Here is a 22,733-nt window from a genome sequence, read left to right as displayed (position 1 = left end):
GTACTCCATTCCAAGCCAGAGACAACTCCCAGCTAGATATCCAACAAAAATATTTTGAAAGAAATACTAATCATACAACGCAAGTATGCTTACTTGGATTTTGTCTATACTTCACTTTTCTTTTTCTTTGTTCTGTACATTGAAATTTTACTAGTTAAAAAAAAGTTCAAGTTTCATTCAATCAAACATTAGCAAACAGGATAGAGAGGATTACCGAGTCTATGGCAATAGAAAACCGGATTTTACCAGTCCTACAAACAATCAAAAGCAACAATAAAAAAAATACCCAACAAAAACCATAAATGAATTTACTCAACAAACAATCAAAAGCTTATGTTATGTTGATCTTTCAAACTTGAAAGGATTTGCAAAAGATTTACCTTTGCCAAGTTCAATAATTGAATTGTACAACTTATCCATATGATTAACTTCCCTAAAAACATTAGCAGTACTCGAAACCAAGGCTTCATTGGAAAGAGCTGTGGAGTTTCCACTCCCTGCTAATTGATCCTTCCAACCAAGTGGATCACTGTAACAATCTAAAATTATTAGAGCCAAAAAGAAATTCACCGTTTATCTGATGAAGCGACGTCAGTTCCTTTGTTTTTCAGCAAATCCAAATAAAACAATGGATTCCGAGAAAATGAAACGATGACAAGGCCTCTGCAACATATAATAACTAAATAATTACCCTAATTTCAAGTTAATAAATGTTAACAAAACGGTTTTCTGAAAAGAAAATAAAAGGAAAGCGAACCGTGACTGCAATTTTCCTGCCAAAATGGAGGAGAAGAGCTGAGAAAGCACGTAAAACACTTGTAAGGCAAAGGGAGAAGTGACATGACATGACATTTCCTGCCAAAATGTAATAAAGGCCGAGAGGGATGTTGAGGCTGATGTTCGTAGTCACGCCAGTGACAGAGAAGCGAAAACCTGATTGGAAAAGTATGCTTCTCCCGTTATTGATGTCTTAATTAAACTTGAAGTACTTACTATTTAACTTTTTATTTATTTATAATTAAAATGGGTAACTAAATTGTATCTGTTGTGATTCAGTGGTCCCTGCCCAGAAAGTTGAGCATATGGAGGAGAATTTAGAAGGTAGTGAGTGTCCTGAACCATACTGTGGACCGTCTCCTTGTCAGGCATCCATATTAATAGAAACAGAACAACCTGTTTGGCTGGTGTAGAGGAGCGTACATCAACCACTGCAGATACTCCAGCTACATGTGCAGATGTAAAAGTAAAACTTGCTACATGTACATTCCCTTTTATATTGTCAGAACTCTTTTACTAAATTAAGAAAAATGGAAGTTTGGACTTGATATAAAAAAATTAAAACATGAAAAAATATGCAAATTAAAATTTAAATTATGGACACAAAATTTCATGTAATTACATAAAACCGATCATAATATGGATATAGAAATGGTAAAATGTAAATTTAATGATGTGAGATGAATGTAGTGCAGCTGAGAATTTTGAATATGAACACAATCAAAATATATGACATGAATAATTAAATATGTCAAAACAAAAACTCAAACATGACACAGATCTACAAATTGCAGAAGGTAAATTTCATCTTCTGAGATCACTGTAATAAGCTTAAATTTGAAAAAGGATATGAAAACCAATAACAAAAAACTATCTAAAGCAAAACATCAACACCCTCAACAAATCAAAACTTATATAAATCCAGTTATTAACATGAATACCTCAACCGCAATTATGAAACAAAAACACAACACGATCATGATACCTTTAAAACACAATTATAACAAAAACAAATCACGACCATAAACAGCATGGAAACTTGGAGAGAAATGGATGCCAAGGATGTAATATCAAACAAAATGAATTTTATAAGATCCAATACAAATTTGTCATCACACAGGTTTAAAAGAGAAAAAAAAAACTGATCATTTCATCATCCAAATATAAACATTTGAGAAAGGTATAGGTTTTCTATCTGGCCATGATTCTATTTTCTCAAAGCACTTGACAGGTACCACCCATCAAAACCCTCAGTCAATATCACTTTGTTGTCTGAAATGTAAAGCTTCATGCCTTCTACAGTCATCAAGAAAACAAGCGAAGACAACTTAAGAACCATAGTTTGGCAAGAACAGATCAATATATGTTCGGCCACGACTCTTAAAGAAAAGTGAGAAAGACATGACTTGCAGTTATTGCTTCGGTTCATAGAATCATCACCGGACTGAAACTTGAAAGAAGCAAGCATGCTTACCTTCTAAAGCTTTTCTAACATCAAGATAGATCAAAACGGTAACATCTCGTCTCATACCTGAAGAGGGTATAAGATACAAATCATCATAAGCCCTCTACAGCATTTAGATTCACTAAAACTCAATTTATGCCGATTAGTGCTTGTCATTTTCCATTATCTCTTAAATTCACATTATATATCGGTATCTTAGTAATCCCCTTTCATAATCTTTAGTATGAATCCTATGGTGAAATGCAGATAACAAGCATAATAACACCCCTAAGCAGTTTGACACGTATACAGAGCTAGCATATTGGAAATAAAGAGTAAAATGAAGGAGTTCATATGTCAAAGTTCAGAGGACCAGTAGAGAGAAATTTCATGATATCTCACCACTTATCACTTCACCATCAGTCAGCAAGCCACTTGAGAAGTGAACATGCAATCTTTTCATGCGCTTCAAACCCGACTCCAAAATTGATTCCAAATTCCTCTTATAGGTTCCATGTACGCAAACTATCATCTCAAGGAAAACCAAGAGGATTATGCAAAATAAAAGGCATAAAGGAAGTCCATAAATCTAAGAGACATGATGTTCTTACATTGCACTTCATCAGCTGAAAGGATTTGTTTCAATAATCTTTCAGACTGAACTGTCTGCCAACGTGACATACAATATCTTCCTTAGAAGTGCATAAACATAAATAAAGATGCTCAAAACAACAGCTAAAAATAATCTAAGGTGAAAATTAAAATAAAGCATGAAGAAATTGATAAATTTTTAAGAAAGATTCATCACCATGACGGTGTGGCCTTGGTTTGCACGAATCAGAAGCTCCCCATTTTCCTCAAGAAGGCTAAAACGTTGCTTATTATCTTTTCTGACAGCCTACAATCAATAAACATAAAAACCATGAAATTTCTTTTGGCTGCAAAATGAACATTTTCCTTCTCATGATTGTTTATACACCAAAATTTTGGAGACCAAGAATCTAAATTACTACTGGTAACAGCTCAAAGATCGCTTACAAGTAAACAACAAATAGTTTTTAAAGAAGCCATTTTCATCAATTTTAACTACAAAAGTTACATGCTGCAATGATAGAAAATTCAATCAAAATAGGAAAGGATTCTCAAGATTCAACAGTGAACAAAGAAAAGAAATGATGTTACAAATTCTACCTCTTTGATATCATCAACAGTTTGTGACCTTAAAGGGATATTAGCAAATGCTCTCATATTCAGCTTCAGCAAATCTTCAACTTTGACATAACCATCACTTCGCATATTCAAATTCAGTTCAGTAGCCATATGTCGCAAAATTCGTGTCCTAAAAGAGATTAAACCAAAAAAAAAAAAAACACTAATGAATAAAATAAATTTAATCGTATATAAAATAAATAAATAAAAAGAATTGATAGAATGTTTTAATTTCCAACGCCGCTTACAAGAGTCGACCAAGAGCATCAATTTTGTCCTTGCTGCCACTGCCGCCACGGCCTCTGGATCTTTCTCGATCATATTTCATATCTTGACCTCTGCCTCCACTGCAAAATCCACCAAAAAACCTAAGAGAAAAATTTATTCAAAATGGATAAAAATTAGATTATTGATATGAATTTGCGCTCAAATTTGAAAATTACCATCTATTTGAATGAGCGAAAGAAGAAAAAGAGGACATAGTGTTATTGAGGACTGTGCTCTCCAGGAGATGTAGAGCAGGGAACCTGGAAAGTTGAGAGGGGATAGTCGGACGACGCGTAACGCAACAACGTAAAATTCAAATGCTTCCGTTAGTGAGACTAAACCACATATAGGGTAGTTTGATGGTATGCCAAGCTTGAAGAAGATGGGTAACAATGGCGGCAGGAAACGAGGATACGATTCGCTGCGCTCGCGTGCAATGGTCCTTTTGCTACACGTGGCTCTTCCCACAATCTTTCTGGTTAATTCGGTGTTCTATAAAAGGTTAAAAAGTATTTTTCCCTTTTGCATAGACTTTAAGCGCAATAGAGATGTTGATGCATCAATTATATTAATATATTTCATCTTAAAATTTTACTTAATTCATATTTGCAAAAAAAAATAATCCAAATCATTTTAAATTCACCCATATTATTTTTACATTATTTGGAAGGCAGAACACCGGACTACATTGATTTGTTTTATGTACGTTGGGTCAATTAGTTTTATATATATTTAATAGATAATAAAACCTAAACTTACTAACATTGTTAAAAAACTATTATTGTTAAAATACCGAAATCCCAGAAAAAAAACAAATTGAAAATATTAGTAAATATAAGCATATATCTGAAACTAAAATCAGAAATAATGAGGAAAGAGACAGTTTAATTATATTCATACCTGAAATCAATTTCCAATGATGTAGGGAGTTTCAAAAATTACAAAAAATAGAAACAGAAAAAAAAAAAAAAAACCCTGAAATTTGGTTACCTGAAGCTAAAAAATTTGAGGAAAAAATTGAAAGGATATTGAGAGAGAGAGAGAGACAGCGAATAAATGGGAGAGCTATAGATTGAAGAAAACACAGGAAAAAAGGCTGAGAGAAGAAAAAACAAGAGAGAAGGAAAATATTTGTAAAGAAGGGAAAAAGAGTAGCTAAAAAAGGAGAAAGGAACGTTAGAAATAAAGGAAAAATAGGACAGAATATGGGAATAAGCTGGTCATTTATTGCCAACCAGTTAGTTTAATTTATTGTAATATTTATGAAAAAAAAATGAAAAGAGAAAATTCCCAATACAATTTCAGATTTTTTGCTTCCCATTAAGTAACTGACCAACTTTTTTTTATTGTTGATTTCTAAACCTGAAAACCAAAAGCCATAAAATAAACCAAAAAATACAAGTACAAAAGCATAGTTCTTAAAAGGGAGAACGGAAAAGACAATGTTGGAGAAAAGATTCATACCTGATTAAGCAAGGGAGTCCAAAAATCCCAAAACAGAAACGGTAGAGAGAATCACAATATAGTGTGTCTTTGAATTCTTTCGGGCCTAAAAAATATGAGAGGTAATATTTGAAATGAGACAGACATAATAAAGGAGAGAATAAAAGGGAAAGAAATGTTAGAAAAAAAGGAAAATGAGGAGAGAATAAACTATGAAAACATGCTCGGTATCACAAGCCACAGGAACTAAACAGAAACCCGAAAACCATGACCATTATAACAGCCCAAAAAAACAGGACAACTATCACAAGTCGCAAAAAACCAATGGCCACATAGGCCCAATGAAAATTAAATTCAATCCGAAGAAAATTTACTTTAATTTTGACAATTTAGAAAACAACAATCAAATAAAACAAACGCATCAATGTTACTGCAAACAAAACCATGAGATTGTAGAGAGATACCTTGGGTTGATATGAATGGCTGACGTCCACAAAAGAGAAACCTTCATTTTCTACATAATTAACAATACCAAAGCGAAAGATGAGTAATTTGGATTTTTTGAAAAATAAATCAGCAATACGATTCAAATATGAAACTTTGAAAGAAAACTCTCATCGTAAGATCAAAAAAGGCAAATATACTGCTTTCTTCATAAGAAAGAAAACAACACCTAGTTAACATCTTCTAATGCAACACAATAAACACTTGTAACTACTTTGTAATATAAAACAACATTTGCAGTTAAATTGCATCCCTAATTCCATCCAGACCATGCATTTAGATATTACCCGAATATTTCAATCAAAATCCAATTCCAAATCATATAAGCACCAGCACACAAACAGTTCCAACTAAGTTCATCGATGACCTCCACTCAACTATTTTAAAGAAAACCTACCCCGATCCTTACTGATGAGTGAAAGCACCTAGCAGTGTGAAAAGAAAACCAAAGACTAATATGTACCACCTTAGCACCAGATAAAATGCAAGAATTTTCTCTCCAAATATGACAATGTTCTTCTAGTTAAAATTGATGTTAATTGATCCCAAAGTCTCTTACATTCTATTCTATTTGAAAACACACAACAACGGCATACAAATTGTATTTTTCCTTTAAAAAAGAAAATCAAACAACACTTGTATAAGGAAAGTGGCCTTAAATATATATCAACTGTAGATTAAATGAAAACAGCCAAGTGTTCAAGTAATTGGAAACAACTATTCCCTGACCTTAAATATATATAAACTGTAGATTAAAGATATCCACCTCATATAACACTCAATATTAAACTTACCAGTAAACAGAGAGTAGGCTTCCCCTAACATACCTATATCTTGACAGTTCAGAAAATTAGAGCATAACTTTTTCACTTTGTCCTAATCAAATTTCCACATCAACCATTAATAATTCGGAAAATTTTGAATTAAACCCAAGACACCACAAGAAGGTTATTCAAAGAATCAAATTCATGCAAACTAATACGATATAAACCGAAGTCATTAACCAATGGCTTAAAAAGGAAAGTGGGCTCAATTTGTTAGGTTCTATCTCACAAACACAAACACTCTAACAAAAAACAGGGCAAGAAAGATTCTAACTAAAAACAGTTATATATGGACAGGAAGAGTAGTACATATCCTAAGGACAGATCGATTAAACTAATTATCGTAGAGTTTCACAGGGAATTATTTAATTAAAGTCATTCATATGCGCCGATTTACTGATGGTTGACTTAACAATTGGGATACTGGTTTCACAGTACTTATAATCCAGCCAATCAGAGATTTTTCTTTTGCAGCACATCAGACTAGAAAGCAGTTTTTTATACACGAGACCATTAGGCTATCTGGACTGTCACATTAGAAAGAAAGGCAGGCGAAAAAGTTTAAAGCATTAGCTTAAGTGAGATAAAAGGGAAAGGAAAGAAGAGACTTTACTTTGGTCAGACCAAAGACTACAAACCTGAACCAACACCACCCCAAACCCACACAGTTAAACACACCACACTCCAAAACAGATAATGGCAAAGATTCAAATGATCGACCCGTAATTCCAAACCAAAAGTTGTATAAAAACGGTAATGGCAAAGATTCAAATGAGAATAATCTTTAGGAGAAGAGAAATAAGGAGTCGAACTCTGAAACAAAGACACAAATTCTTACCCGGGAGTCGATCTGAGCCAAAACCAAACAAACGAAGATAGAAAAAAACGGTGGAGTTTTATTGCCGGAGATATATCGGGAGGAGAGAGATTGAAATCGAGGTTATTCATAAATCCTATAACAAAGGAGAGAGAAGCTTCATTTCTTAATGGCTGCCTTCCTCATTTTCTTCCCCTCATTCAGACGGTCCATTTCGTTTGTTGGATTAAAGTCATCAATGGCCTAGAGTTGGCTTGTTGGATTTATTATAAAAAAGCCCATTTCAATTAAAAAGAAACCTCATCCTCAATTCTTTTTTAATAATTTACAAGGTTAATAAATTTTGGGTATATATTTTGGTCCCTAAAATCACTATCCAATGTAGTCCAAAACCCAGTAATCCAAAACCTAAGAGATTCAAAGCCCCAAACACTGAAACAAAAGCCCAAAAACACCAGCCCAACCCTAAACCCAAGCCCCAAGCCTCAAACCCCTAGACCCCAAGCCGGGGTATCTCTTGAATGGGATATCCCAAGCCGGTATATCCCTGGGATGGGATATCCCTATCTGGAATAACTACGTAGGTAACCCGGTCCAGACACATTAAAAATCTGAACCGGCCACCAAAGCTGCTGAACCGGACACAAAGATACTGAACCGGGATAGGATATGATGGGGATAATCTTGGAATAGCTTATCCCGGTACGGGATACGACGGGAATATCCCTCAACCAGAATAAGAATGAAAATAAATTCAGGGCTTATTAAAGAAACCAATTTTATAATAAGTACTTTAAATTTTCTTTCAAATTTATAAAAAAAAAAATCTTTTAAAATTTATTCAATAATGCTTATAGATAATAAATATATTCTCCGTAAATATTTAAAAACTCAGTATGATTTAATTAGTATTTTCTTATTCCTGAACATATATAATGCAGCTTTAACAGCTTTAAATACACCGAAACGATTTTGAAGAACCGAATTCTCGCACACTTTTAACAACTTTCATAGTATCATGCCTCTCATATACAATAATCAAATCTCCACCTCTAATGCAGCGATTGAAAGAAATCTTCGTCAAGGAATCCATAAGCAACATCCTTAAAAGAAGAAAAACACATTCAATTGAATACATAGATGATGCTGGACTAATATGCAATTTATGTACCAAAATTCACTCCCAAAACGAAAATATTTACCAGATATCCAAAGTTCTATTAAGAATAAACTATCACCTAGAATACCAGGGAGACCCAAATTCATTAAAATATATGTATGTATCTAAATAGGAAAAGAATGTAAGATGAATGATTTAATCAATAGTTAAGGTAGAAAATTGACAAAAAAAGACTTACCCAGAAGTACTTCTGAATTAGATAGCAATATTTTCCAGATATGAAGAAGAAAATTGCATGGCAGCTAAAAACCCTCGGTTTTATTAAACTTCCATTGTTAACCAAAATCTGAGTATTTCACCACATGGATACATCAATAATCACACAAAACTTTCCCATTCAGCTGATATACAGAGATACCATGGGTCTACCTAAAGCTTCCAATCAAGATCCATTTGCAAATCTTACCCAACAGAACACGAACAATCCCAACTATTTTAAAGAAAATATACCCAATCCTTACTGATGAATGCAACCACCTAGCAGTATGAAAAAGAAAACATATATGCATACACGAATTATGTTAATCAATCTCATAGAACCTATTTACTTAAAAGATTACAACTCAATTTTCCCTTCATGTAAGGCTAGGTAACACAGATGAATATAATTCTATCTTTAACCAAAATCAGAGTATTTTCACCACATGGATATATCAATAATCACACAAAACTTCCCATTCAGTTGATATACAGAGATACCATGGGTCTACCTAAAACTTCCAATCAAAATCCATTTGCAAATCATACCCAACAGAACACAGACAATCCCAAGTATTTTAAAGAAAATATACCCAACACTTACTGACTAATGCAAGCACCCAGCAGTATGAAAAAGAAAATATATATGCATACACGAATCATGACAATCTCCACCGTATATAATCATGAAACCCAAATCGACAAAAACCTTTGCAATTAGCAAATCGGTTGAAATTCTCCAATTCTTATCAATATCAACAAGCATCCCAATTAGATTATTACTATTTTTAAAAAAATAAAGTACAGACTTTTTGAGAAAACTAAGAAACAGAATGTCACAACTCACAACGAATTAAAAAGACATTTTATTACCATCCAGAAATATAATGCAGCTTTAACAGCTTTAAATACACCCAAACGATTTTGAAGAACCGAATTCTTGTACACTTTTAACAACTTTCATAGTATCATGCCTCTCATATACAATAATCAAATCTCCACCTCTAATGCAGCAGCGACTGAAAGATATCTTCGTCAAGGAGTCCATAAGCAACATCCTTAAAAGACGAAAAACACATTCAATTGAATACATAGATGATGCTGGACTAATATGCAAATTTATGTACCAAAATTTACTCCCCAAAACAAAAATATTTACCACACATCCAAAGTTCTATTAAGAATAAACTATCACCTAGAATACCAGGGAGACCCAAATTCATTAAAATATATGTATGTATCTAAATAGGAAAAGAATGTAAGATGAATGATTTAATCAATAGTAAAGGTAGAAAATTGACAAAAAAAAAGACTTACCCAGAAGTACTTCTGAATTAGATAGTAATATTTTCCAAATGTGTAGAAGAAAATTGCATGGAAGCAGCTAAAAACCCACGGTTTTATTAAACTTCCATTGTTAACCAAATAGGGTTTTATTAAACTTCCATTGTTAACCATTAGATTGTAGAGAGATACCTTGGGTTGATATGAATGGCCGACGTCCACAAAAGAGAAACCTTCGTTTTCTACATAATTAACAATACCAAAGCGAAAGATGAGTAATTTGGATTTTTTGAAAAATAAATCAGTAATACGATTCAAATATGAAACTTTGAAAGAAAACTCTCATCGTAAGATCAAAAAAGGCAAATATACTGCGTTCTTCATAAGAAAGAAAACAACACCTAGTTAACATCTTCTAATGCAACACAATAAACACTTATAACTACTTTGTAATATAAAACAACATTTTCAGTTAAATTGCATCCCTAATTCCATCCAGGCCATGCATTTAGATATTACCCGAATATTTCAATCAAAATCCAATTCCAAATCATATAAGCGCCAGCACACAAACAGTTCCAACTAAGTTCGTCGATGACCTCCAATCAACTATTTTAAAGAAAACCTAACCCGATCCTTACTGATGAGTGAAAGAACCTAGCAGTGAAAAGAAAACCAAAGACTAATATGCACCACCTTAGCACCAGATAAAATGCAACAATTTTCACTCCAAATAAGACCATGTTCTTCTAGTTAAAATTGACGTTAATTGATCCCAAAGTCTCTTACTTTCTATTCTATTTGAAAACATACAACATCGCCATACAAACTGTATTTTTCCTTTAAAAAAGAAAATCAAACAACACTTGTATAAGGAAAGTGGCCCAAAATGTAGGGGATTCAAGAATGGTAATTCAAAAATGTAAATCAACAGCGTCAGATAAATCAGTTATTGGGGCAATTATTAGAGACATTCAAAGCAAAAAAGACCATTTTCAAGAAATCAATTTCCAGTTTGTTCAAAGATCAGGAAATGGTTGTGCCCACGAACTCGCGAAAGAAGCATTAAAAAGGGGAGAAGAACAGTACCTGGAGGGAGCAGTTATAGTCTACAATCGACGCGAACAAGAGGAAAGATGGCCGAGGCACCCAGATTGAAGAGGTTTTCATGGAAGGTTTGCAAAGAAAAGAGATAGCAGGAAATGGAAGATTTTTTTAAACTGGCTATCAATTGGACTGCTGGTACAGAGATGTGAAAAAGGCAACAATTTAGTGGAGACCAGGTATTAGGTCTCCTGCTTTTTAATTTTGTCTTTTGTTTCCTGTAATTCGGACCGATTTTTTTTCATTATTTGGGCCCGCTTTTTCATTTAAATTGTTTCCTTTTCCTAGGACTCAGCCCAGTGTTCCCAAGGAACTGATACCCATATATTGTTGAATTATCATACATGTTCAATTATAGGTTATCATACAACTGAAATATTTTGCAACCGAAACTTCAAACCAAAACCAAATCAAAAACCCAAAATCAAAATTGAAAGTGAAAGCCTGAATTGACTCTAAACTCCAAATAGAAAACCTTAACTCAAAAATCCAAACTTAAAGCTTTTAACATATATGGGTAACTACATTTATGACTTTTTAAAACCATCTATTTTTTTTCATTTAAGTACAACTTCGAATGGACTTGAACACTTTCTGTTGAACAAAATATGATATCTCCAATAATATGTTTTTCTAGTTAAATTTAGTTCTACTTTAAAAGAAAAAAGCTCTCGAAGTAACAATCCATATAAACTAGAAAACTTAAAAATTATGAACAAGTTATGACGATTTTTAATATTTTTAGTCTCAAATCTTAAACTTTTGATTACAATTTTTAATAACGAAATTTCTAGATATAAATTATATTTGAACTTTAAATTACCATTCTTAAAACTGCAAAATATTTCAACCAGCATAAAATTTTAGGAGTAATGACGGAGACCAACACAACATTATACATTGAAGCCAATGAATACTACCAGAGTTGTCATAGGATGTGTTCTATGAGGCATTTGAATCATTATTATTCAAATATTAGATAATTAATTATATATATTTAAAATATTAAATATTAAATATATTTTAATTTTGCAATCAAATTATTACTCAAATATTAAAATAATTGAGACAAATTTTGTAATAAATCGACCTTGATGGGATAAAAAATTAGTTAACTAATATTAATTAAAATTTCATTAATAAAATTGGACGGCTCGACGTAAGTGGGATTTAATTCTAGTCTATTCTAAAATCGTTGAAGTATAACCATTTCCCAAGAATAGAAATGGCACCTAGTATTCTCTCCTTTGCCGAGGAGTATTCATGTCACGCTTCAAACCGAGACAATAATATTTGATAAAAGAAATGCTAACACTAAGTAATAGAAACCCATCATCTTCCATTCTCCCACGCAAATAATATTTGATAAAATAAATGCTACTTAAATCTATGGAAGATTGGAACCCAAAACAAGAAACCAATGAAATCAATACCTGAATAAAGGTACAATGAAGAACAATGAGCAAGGTTTAATATTTTTTGTAACTTCGATTAAGCAATGAAAGCACAATTATGGCATTTCAATTCCACTCAATTTATAGATTGCTCTATCCTTCTTATCTGACCAAGCCAGTTGCGTTCTGGGCTCACTTTATCAGTGCGGAACTTTGGGTATAATATGCTTCTAACAACAGAAAACTACAAAGTCCTCTAAAGGTTGAATGTGTAGTACAGTTGAAATGGAGTTTATAGTGACATAAATGAGTAAACAGTGCAGATCATCCCAACAGGACGTGTAGCTTTGCTAAGACTGAAAATATGACCAATATGGAGCCTATTGCGAAAGCGTAACAGTTGATTTCAGGAAAGCCAATCGGTTTTTGATCAAATTAATCTTCTATTCTGCTTCTGCTGCTTTTTCCTGAACCCCACGGACAACATCCTTGGGAGCTTTCTCTATGAACTGCAGTAGCAATTGCAGGCATCAACAAGCATAGGAGAATATGAAGCTTGTTGGAGAAGAAAAGGCCATCAGTTGACACATCCTAAGAAGACTTACGCGAGTAAACAGTGAACTATCAATTAATTTTAGTAGCAATGTTGAACACGAACAACAGCTAGTTCTCATGATACACCAAATTGAAGTGTGCCAAACTTTTCCAAATGCTTTATAGCACATAAACTTTCCCAATTGATTTAAAAAAAAACAACAGTTTGAGCTTCTCCCTAAAGTTAATTTTATGAAGTTCTCTGGGTAAGTGGCCCCACTAAAGTTGACACATAATAAACAAAATGCCATAGCAAACATATTCAGGAATCCTCTCCATGAAACTCTGACTACTACAAAGTAGTGTTGTTTTTAAGTTCCGTGCCTTGTTTTTTCCTATTTTAATCCGTACATTCAGTCATGTTTGACAAGCTTAAGCACAGTGGTCACTATTACCATTTGTGCCAAAGTAATGTGCAATATTAGTGCATCTACATCTATGACAAAGTAAAGTTCATACTTTAGGAGAGTTGAGGCGAGCTTTAAGTCCCTCATACTCCGTTTGCATCTTTGATAGGCGCTTGGTAAGGCGTTGCACTTCAGCAGAAATATCAACCATATCAGCAAGGGGAAGATATGCCTCCAGTCCTTCACTTGCAATAAGGTGAACTGATTGTTTTGCATCCTCTGCAAGTATAAATACATATAGATGTCCAACATTTAATATATCAAAGAGAATCAATAGGAAGTACTATTAGTTAAATGATTATGCAAAGCATTTCTTTGTCCTAGGACCAAAGCATATATGGTTCAAAGTAAACATGCCTGGAGGAGAATCAGTGAAATGAATATTGTCTAAATCTAGCTTGGATAAGAGAGCCAAAACCTCCTTCTCTTCCTGCATCAAGAGGATACAACCTATCAACATTGATTTGCGGATATGCTAAGAATACAGATACTTAAGACATTAGCATTGTTCGTTAAGCCATTCCTTTTTCCGCCTTTGGTGGGCACATTAAATCTAGACTTGATAAGGTGCTCATCAATGGAAATTGTGTTCCAGCGAATTTTATCCAAACTTAATATTAGCATGAATGAAAAGATTCAAGAATATGGTAAACTAAATGAGTTTAAATTATAAAAATTATATTAACAGAAAACGTGGTAAACACTACAAAGCCCACACCTGCCACAGTTCCTCAGTTACGAATGGCATGAATGGATGTAATAATTTCAGTATATTCTCGAAAACATAGAGTAGAACTGTCTGAGCTACCAAACCAACTGAATCATCTCCAGAGTGGTAAATGCGAGCTTTACTGGCCTCAATATACCTATGCAAACAACAAAAACATAAATCCCAATCATGGGTTGCAGATCTAAAGACTGTACATGTAACACAAAAATAACTACAGCTAATCAGAGTAAAAATTATACCAGTATTTTTTGCAAAAACCAAACAACCATGACAGGTATTTCATGTATGTGTCAACAGCACATACTGATCCAACTTACAATAGAATTCTAGTAATGATAACAATAAAATAACACACACTATCCACCAAATGAAGTTTACAACTTTAACCTTAGAAAAAAAGGGCATTATGTGCTATATAACAACAGCATAAACTTCATTACTTTTCAGTTTTCATGATCTGTAAATGGCATAAAATCCAGACCCTAATGGCATAAAACAATAGAACTACGTTCTATTAGCAGAAAGCAGATTATAAAAGAACATTCTACAAACCAGTCAGCAAAATCACCCCAAAAGAAATCATATATTTCTCTCCCAACGTCCCCAAAGAAATATTTGTTATAACTCTCAGTGACAGCATCAATAAGCATGTGCAGTTTTGAGACCTGAAAAATGAACAACAGTACTCAAGTAACTTCTCTGTAGCATTCAGAAAAAGAATAATCTGGGTATGTATGAATTGAGGTAACTTGGCTCCACTATACAGATAAATAGATGGTGGCGAAACAAGCACAGTATTTTTTTCTTACCACCCAACATTCTGGAAGAGGAAGCCTTAGAAGATACCCCTCCGTGTTAAACTGAAAAGGAAAGTTTACCGATTAGATGATGCCAATCTTCTTAGGAACAGGACATTGTGATGATGTCAAAAGAGAATTTAAGTTACACCCTATGCAATAATAATAGATTTCTTTTCTTCTGAGAGTAATAACAATAGTTACAAATGCAAGCATAACTCAGATTAATACTGTTGATAGTACAATCAACAAACACAGTGAATACCCCACCTATCCAATAATTAATAATATATATGTGCCATCGAAACAGTATAAGTTCCTTTGCAATGCTATCGAAAGAAGCTAAACATATGTCACAATAGCAACCAGTAGAAAATAACAAATCAACAAGACAAATGCTTAGAAATACAATGTAACAGACAGTGAACGGAAAAATGGAAGTGAGAAAGAACAAGTGCATCTGCATGTATGTTGCAGTGGAAGGAGAATGCACCATGCATCACAACAAGTAATAGCTCCAATACAACAATAGGAAGGGATATGTAATGTTAGATGGTAACGCCAAAAAGAATACCAGATCATTGGCAGAACAAAAAGATGAGCAAGACATGTAGAGGTTCCAATGTCACAACAAAATTGGAAAGGAGACCTAATTTTTATCGCACTTGACAGCAAGTTGCAAGAAGTATGGCATGTTTAGGTCACCCAACCCTGATACATGAGCACTGGAAGAACTGACACAACCATTTCAAATTAGAGGTTATTACTCCGAACAGAGTAACAGATGACACACTTCAGCATATTGTATTTTGACACCAATAAATGTGATAAACGCAAAGAAATGCCAACAAGTAATGCCCCATGTTAATAAATTGTAGATCCACCTAAACTAGTAGAATTTATACTACAATAATAGGGAATCGGAGACATCTTGTACTTGGAAGAGGATGCAGATACATCTATATCTATTTCCAACTCCATTTATACCTGAAGGAGTAGTCTATATCTGTTTCCATTTGACCCTCTAGTGTCTGGACATCAACTTGTCTGCTCCAAAGCACTATAACGTATATTTCTTAATAAATTTTCATCTGTTGCACCATATCTCCAAACCTGAAACAAATCTGAAATACTGTAAAATACAATAATGAAGACTAAGTGATTATCAGTAAGAAATTTGGGAATAAAACTCTGATTTAAAGAATGACAAATATTGCAAAAGATATATGCGTGAGTATTACAAACAAAATAAATTCATCAAATTTTGAGTTATCTCCTCCATTAATTAGTTTATTTTTGTCCTCTCCAGCAGCAAAATCGAAATAATAAAACAAGGATTAAGAGGAAGAGATCGATATGGTGATTACGATTGACTCCAAGCAATTCAATTCTAGTCCATAGGTTTCCCATAAGAGAACGAAACATTATCTCCCCCAAAAGACAGAGACTTGGGAGTTGAGTTGTAGCTTATATTTTTAGAAAAATTTTAAGAAAACCCATCACCAAAAACCCTTCCAAAACAAAATTTGATTATTGCAAGAACAGAAACCAAACGAAATTAAACTTGAAAAGAAAAATCTGCTAACCTGAAAGTGTAACGCTGTGATAAAAGAAGCAACTTTGAACGCATTTGCAGAGAAAGTGTGAAGGAGATTTTGGGAAGAATTTTCTTTATTTCTATTCGGCCATGATCGGAATGGCCATTCAAAGCATTCAGCACTGAATCCCTATTACGCATTTGAGGGAACCAACCAAACAAAAGCATTGATATTCTTCCAAGAATAAAGAGGGAACCAACCAAACGTGGCCTGATTCTTTTAATCTGAAAACCGAAAACCATGACAAAAGCTAACTTAAAATATTAGTAAAACGAAGCATATATCTGAAACTATAGATAGAGACGCATAAAAAATAAAGGGGCATTGTTTATTTTCAAAAATTACATTCTGGACTAGACTTTTTTATTATTATTTATTTTCAAAAGAATAAATTTTGGAAATTGTTTCTGTTTTTTAAATACCAGTAATATTGGTGTTTGCATTTATTGTTTATTGGTATTTGGGGCTATTTTAAAGTTACTGTTGGGTTTCATAGAAATTGGGTATCAGCACCGCTTATACAGCTGTCCATAACATAAAGGCAAACTTAAAAACAAGGGGATATCCCTGGAATGGGATATACCTAAGCCGGGGTATCCTTCAAAAGGATATCCCCCAACCGGGATATCCCTAGAATAGGATATCCCTTGCTGGAATAAGTACGACAGGTATCCCGGTCCAAACACTTAAAAATCTGAACCGGATGCCAAAACAGCTGAACCGGGCACTAAAAATAATGAACCGGGACGGGATATGATGGGAATATTCTTGGAATAGCCTATCCCGGATCAAGATATGACGGGATATCCCCAAAGTAGAATAAGAATGAAAATTAACCCAGTATTTAATGTCAAATTCTCTGAAAATATTTAAAAACTCAGTATGATTTAATTAGTGTTTTCTTATTCCTTCAAAAATATAATGTTTTTACTTGTTGAAAAAGGGAAAATGAGGAGACGATAAAAGGGAAAGAAACAAGAAAATATTTCCATTTATTTTCTGCTAATCAGTTAGGGTTTTAGGGTAGATACTTATATAGTTGTTAGAAACATATCTTCACTGTAAAATCTCATAAATAGGACTCAAAGATTTCAAGAAAATGTCCTTAAATACAGAAAACAAACAATCAAAAAATAAAAAATAAAACACCTAACAGGCGATAAACTAACAAAAAAATGGCGACATCACAAAATTTAAAAAGACGAATATAAGCAGTGTTTCATAAGGCTGAACACCAAAACGAATAACAAAAACACACTGAAAAATAAAAAGAAGAAGCATAAATCTGAAAACTAAAACAGAGATGAAAACCACAATACCCACAGAAATAAAAGAAGATAAGCATAGGTCTGAAACTAAAAAAGACGTGAAAAGAAAAAGTTAGTAGAAGTGAAAATCATACCTGAAATTGCAATCCGATGAAGAAGGGGATTTCAATGTCCTGCTGTAGTAAAGAAAGGGAGGAAGAGAAAATAAATAAAAACAAAAGAAAAAGAAGGTAAAAATCAGAATAAAGGGAGACAGAGTAGACACAATTTACAGGAGAAAGAAGGGTCTCTCATCAAGAATTTAGAGAGACGTTGGAAGCTGTTTAATGTATCATTTAATTATCAAAAGACACTATGATACCTGTAGGCCTGGTCTGACCTGAACTTGGACAATGTTAAACTCACAACAGTGATTTAAAACCAGGCCAAAAATAGGATGAAAACTTGTAAAGTGAATACTCAGGAATGTGTCACTGAGTGAGCAAAGAATCAATCATAATAGCAGGATGAAAACTCAGTGTTTGAATTGATTGCAACTTGTTAAAGAGTTTTTTTTTTCAAGAAACACTTCCTTGCGAATGTCAAATATCCGGTATGCCCTCAAGTTTCGGCAGATGGCCAAGCCATGACTGTCGGAGAACTTGCATTGTCCCCCACACTTGCTTCACTTGAAGGCTGCCTCCTCTTGCGTGGAGGGCATGCAGTGGAATTCCCATCATTGACCTTCAAGTGATCCATTTTCCATTCACGGATTTCATACATGTGGAGCAGCATTTCAAAGGTCCATATATCTGTGCATATTACAAGCAAAGTTCATGATGCTTTAAAAGAAAAACTGCTTGAACAAGATAGGATAACTTGTTTCTAATATGTTACCTGTAAAGTCAGATCTAAGAGTTTCACATGAACGTTGCACTTGTTCGATGCAAGGTGAGAAGGAACACAGAGTTCCATCTTGTTTCAACATGTTTCAAGCTGAAGGAATGGTTAGCCAAGGTTGCGGTAGGTCCAGAAATACGGAGTCAGCCAACCCAGAAAACTGATCGGAAATCCCTCACCCTGAATATCTCGGACTCCCACAGTGACTAAAGCGCTTATTCCAGTCCTCTCTGTTGAAGGAGTGAAAAATCGTAAAACATTCCTTCTTTCGCGAACCAACACAGAAGAATCAAAGAAAAAAAAAACAACCATCCTTTGATCTTTCTATTATCAATTAGACAAACAGAAACCATATAATGGGACAAAATATGCATCATAAATGAGACCTACGCAAGGTTCCATAAAACCAAGATAATTTTGAGACTATGAAGCATGACAGCAACAGAATGTCGATTGAAGAATACATCTACCTGAACAGACTTTAGGGAAAAGTACATTCGATCACACATGCACACCTGGTGCATCTAGATACATTTTAATGTAAGGCGAGAGGTGCAAAACAAAAACCCAACTACTTCAAGTTCTATTAAGTTTCTTTTTCCTTTTAATTAATGTGCATAATATTTGAATATCCAACAACAGGCAAGAACAACATGGGATCATAAGGAAATCATGCAGATTGGTCTATTAATGAAAAAAAATTTTGCACGTTTTGTAGATAAGCTGGATCACAATTTAGAGTTTATTATCATAACTATATATATTAAACTTGGTATATAAATGGATAGACACATATATCTTATGCCTTACTGCACTTAGGCAAGCTCCTTTTTTAAATTTTTTGCCCCCGCACCTCAGGAAATAAAAGAATTTTAGCACCTAGAATTCGCCTTGTGCCCTTGACCATACAAATTCTACCTATCAGTCATAATATTTTCTGGTACTTTGTTGTTATTAGAGGAAACTTCCTTGCACCTTCTTAAGAAATAAGAAGACATGTTTAACAAAATTTCTAGACAAAATTTCATGTTCTTGCGCATATTAGAATAGCATATTAAACAAAATCATATTGAGCTCCAAACTTCTTGATTGTACTCCATTCCAAGCTAGAGACAACTCCCAGCTAGATATCCAACAAAAATATTTTGAAAGAAATACTAATCATACAACGCCAGTATGCTTACTTGGATTTTGTCGATACTTCACTTTTTTTTCTGTGCATTGAAATTTTAATAGTTAAAAAAAGTTCAAGTGTCATTCAATCAAACATTAGCAAACAGGATAGAGAGGATTACCGAGTCTATGGCAATAGAAAACCGGATTTTTCCACCTCCTACCAGTCCTACAAACAATCAAAAGCAACAATAAAAAAATACCCAACAAAAACCATAAATGAATTTACTCAACAAACAATCAAAGCTTATGTTGATCTTTCAAACTTGAAAAGGATTCGCAAAAGATTTACCTTTGCCAAGTTCAATAATTGAATTGTACAACTTATCCATATGTTTAACTTCCCTAAAAACATTAGCAGTACTCGAAACCAAAGCTTCATTGGAAAGAGCTGTGGAGTTTCCACTCCCTGCTAACTGATCCTTCCAACCAAGTGGATCACTGTAACAATCTAAAATTATTAGAGCCAAAAAGAAATTCACTGTTTATCCGATGAAGCGACGTCAGTTCCTTTGTTTTTCAGCAAATCCAAATAAAACGATGGATTCCGGGAAAATGAAACGACGACAAGGCCTCTGCAACATATAATAACTAAATAATTACCCTAATTTCAAGTTAATAAATGTTAACAAATTTGTTTTTCGAGAAGAGAATAAAAGGAAAGCGAACCGTGACTACGATTTTCCTGCCAAAATGGAGGAGAAGTGCTGAGAAAGCACGTGAGAAAACACTTGTAAGGCAAAGGGAGAAGTGACGGAGTCCTTGATGGTGAACGCAGGCGCCAGCTCGCCTTCTGGAGCTCCGTCTCTTAGTGCTCTGCAAATTGATTCCGCCATAGCTACTGGCTTTGGTGCTACTGACTTGGTTTTTTTTCAAAAAACCTCTAGAGGAAAATACGAGGGGATCCCTTAATTTCTTTATTATTATTGAAAAAAAATATGAAATATGTTTTTATTTATTATATATCTAGCCATTTAAAGTTCCAATTGCATTCTCTATTGAAAAATAATAATAAACAAAAAAAATATCTCTTTTCATTTATTATTCGTTCATGTATACATTACTATTTTATATATTTACTTTTTATTCTTTTGTTCAAAATTTACAGTCTCCAATATTTAAAACCACAAAATAGTTTAAAGAACATAAAGTTTGGATGACTTAAAATTAACTAAAAGTCATGAAAATTTTGAAATAAAGAATATAATTTTTATTTCATTTTAATATTATTTTATATATATTATGTTATATTAAGTTAGACATTATATTAAAATAATTTTTAAATTTTTTTGTTCAATTCTTTTACTTGTATATATTATAAAATTGTAAAATTATAAAATGTCTTTAATTACTAGAAAGATTATCACACAACCGATATTTCTTGCAATCGAAACCTCAAACCGAAGCTAAATCAAAATACTTAGAAATTATAAAAAAAAAAAAACTCTTCACCTTTGTGCCAAAGTTGGACCATGACAACCATGTAAGTTAAATTTTTATTGAGCTGAAGAGATTGTTGTTAAATTTTTTTATCAAATTAATTACAAGTAATTACTAATTTAAATGAGATGAAAATTATTAATGAAAATTTTAATAAAATGATATTTAACTTATATCTAAATCAACAAATAAAATTACTAAACTAACTTTCTTCCTTCTTACTAGAATTAACGCAAATAGATTGAAACAATGGTAGAATGATTCATGAAAAATTATTTTATAAATTAGTTGTTTTATTGCGCACGCGCAGCCTGTCAAATACTCTAACCTTCCCTATATGTAACCATACTCCTAAACCCATATTTGGTAAAAAGACTGAGTATTAGTTTTCAAGATTTTCCCTAGATTAGTTTTAATATTAGACGATAGGTGGTTAACCTACCTAGCTCAAATTGGTTAGTGGCTAGTCTACTCATTTAGGTTTTTGTGTCTAGCTTGTTTGGTTTCTCATCTAGCATGTTATGACAGGGGTTTTTGCCACGAGTGGTTTTGTTGAATTCTTTGATGAATGAGACGCTTGTGCGACAAGTGTTTCTTCTATAGGAATCATATACAATTTTATCCATCCCTTTACTCCACATTGAACCGATAGACATGTTAGTTTGGGGGCACTCCCCTAACAATATTTTATTCTTCAAAACACAGCTATTCATTGCTCTTATTGAACCCTATATGTTATGGTCCACTTAGGGCTCTTTGGAAGGAAATATGAAAACTAAGCATGTTACTAAACGGTGAACTAAATGAGCCCTCGAGGACCAAAATATAGGGGACACACGGCCGTGTCACCTGGCTGTGTGCCACACACGGCTGAGACACATGCCCGTGTCTCATCACGTGTGGTTAAAATTCCTCAGATTTTATTATTTATTATGTTTGAAGGTCTAAGCATATTAATAAATTGTAGGACTAAGCATATTAAATCATATAAACCATGAATTAGATAGCACATCCATTAAGCAAAGTAAGATTCTATGCTTCATAAACCACAGAACTATAGGTTATCCAGATCATAGAGAATATGAAGATTTCAGGAATTAATGTCTTCATTATATTTAAGAATTTGTCAAGATAAGTTATCACTAAAGGATACTGTGAGCATTGGAACTTGGAATCATCATTGTTTGTAGAAAAAGATTGCTTTTTACACAATCTTATAGAAGATATTCTTGACGGCATATGAAGTGGAGCAGCTGCAGGCCTCGAGACATACGGAGGTGTTTCATCACTTTCCACATCCCCTTTGGTGGAAGGCCAAACACGATCTGGAATGCGTGTGATCCCATAGTCAAAATGGCATTCACTTCCAACCTTTAAGAGACTACAAGAAAACCAAACTTCA

General features: G+C 33.5%; 2 protein-coding genes across 18 annotated transcripts; both read right to left on the bottom strand.

Moving 5' to 3' along the window:
- Window positions 1-214: 214 nt before the first annotated feature.
- Window positions 215-11,236, bottom strand: LOC105765757 (uncharacterized). Of its 13 annotated transcripts, none has more exons than XR_008190638.1 (13): window positions 11,037-11,236; window positions 10,140-10,189; window positions 5,162-5,246; window positions 3,874-3,957; window positions 3,679-3,798; window positions 3,413-3,560; window positions 3,030-3,119; window positions 2,833-2,887; window positions 2,624-2,746; window positions 2,252-2,308; window positions 758-933; window positions 381-663; window positions 215-251 (listed from the first exon to the last, which is right to left on the bottom strand). XR_008190638.1 is itself a non-coding variant. In XM_052623103.1 (13 exons), exons 4-12 carry the CDS (start codon window positions 3,909-3,911, stop codon window positions 592-594), a joined length of 879 nt encoding a protein of 292 aa, XP_052479063.1. In that variant the 5' UTR covers window positions 3,912-4,172; window positions 5,162-5,246; window positions 5,605-5,654; window positions 7,307-7,499; the 3' UTR covers window positions 215-251; window positions 571-591. The 13 variants fall into 13 exon arrangements, 5 of the variants coding, with proteins under 5 accessions (XP_052479063.1, XP_052479062.1, XP_052479065.1 ...); XR_008190636.1 differs by lacking the exons at window positions 10,140-10,189; window positions 11,037-11,236 and adding exons at window positions 5,605-5,654; window positions 7,307-7,499 and having other exon boundaries at window positions 3,874-4,172; XR_008190637.1 differs by lacking the exons at window positions 10,140-10,189; window positions 11,037-11,236 and adding exons at window positions 5,605-5,654; window positions 7,307-7,499.
- A 1,279-nt stretch (window positions 11,237-12,515) lies between these two features.
- On the bottom strand, window positions 12,516-20,817 carry LOC105801668 (valine--tRNA ligase, chloroplastic/mitochondrial 2-like). 5 transcript variants are annotated; one of them, XR_008190645.1, is made up of 10 exons: window positions 20,561-20,817; window positions 20,184-20,466; window positions 20,014-20,060; window positions 19,903-19,932; window positions 18,716-18,948; window positions 17,974-18,630; window positions 16,560-16,795; window positions 15,961-16,086; window positions 14,986-15,036; window positions 14,165-14,312 (listed from the first exon to the last, which is right to left on the bottom strand). XR_008190645.1 is itself a non-coding variant. In XM_052623108.1 (7 exons), exons 1-7 carry the CDS (start codon window positions 15,581-15,583, stop codon window positions 12,889-12,891), a joined length of 654 nt encoding a protein of 217 aa, XP_052479068.1. In that variant the 5' UTR covers window positions 15,584-15,954; the 3' UTR covers window positions 12,516-12,888. The 5 variants fall into 5 exon arrangements, 3 of the variants coding, with proteins under 3 accessions (XP_052479068.1, XP_052479069.1, XP_052479070.1); XR_008190644.1 differs by lacking the exons at window positions 15,961-16,086; window positions 16,560-16,795; window positions 17,974-18,630; ... (3 more) ...; window positions 20,184-20,466; window positions 20,561-20,817 and adding exons at window positions 12,516-12,954; window positions 13,051-13,665; window positions 13,804-13,876; window positions 14,729-14,841; window positions 15,548-15,954; XM_052623108.1 differs by lacking the exons at window positions 15,961-16,086; window positions 16,560-16,795; window positions 17,974-18,630; ... (3 more) ...; window positions 20,184-20,466; window positions 20,561-20,817 and adding exons at window positions 12,516-12,954; window positions 13,499-13,665; window positions 13,804-13,876; window positions 14,729-14,841; window positions 15,548-15,954.
- Between the last annotated feature and the right edge of the window lie 1,916 nt (window positions 20,818-22,733).

Source organism: Gossypium raimondii, chromosome 11 (genome assembly GCF_025698545.1).
Source record: "Gossypium raimondii isolate GPD5lz chromosome 11, ASM2569854v1, whole genome shotgun sequence".
NCBI lineage: Eukaryota > Viridiplantae > Streptophyta > Magnoliopsida > Malvales > Malvaceae > Gossypium > Gossypium raimondii.
This window is presented reverse-complemented; position numbering and strand designations above follow the sequence as displayed.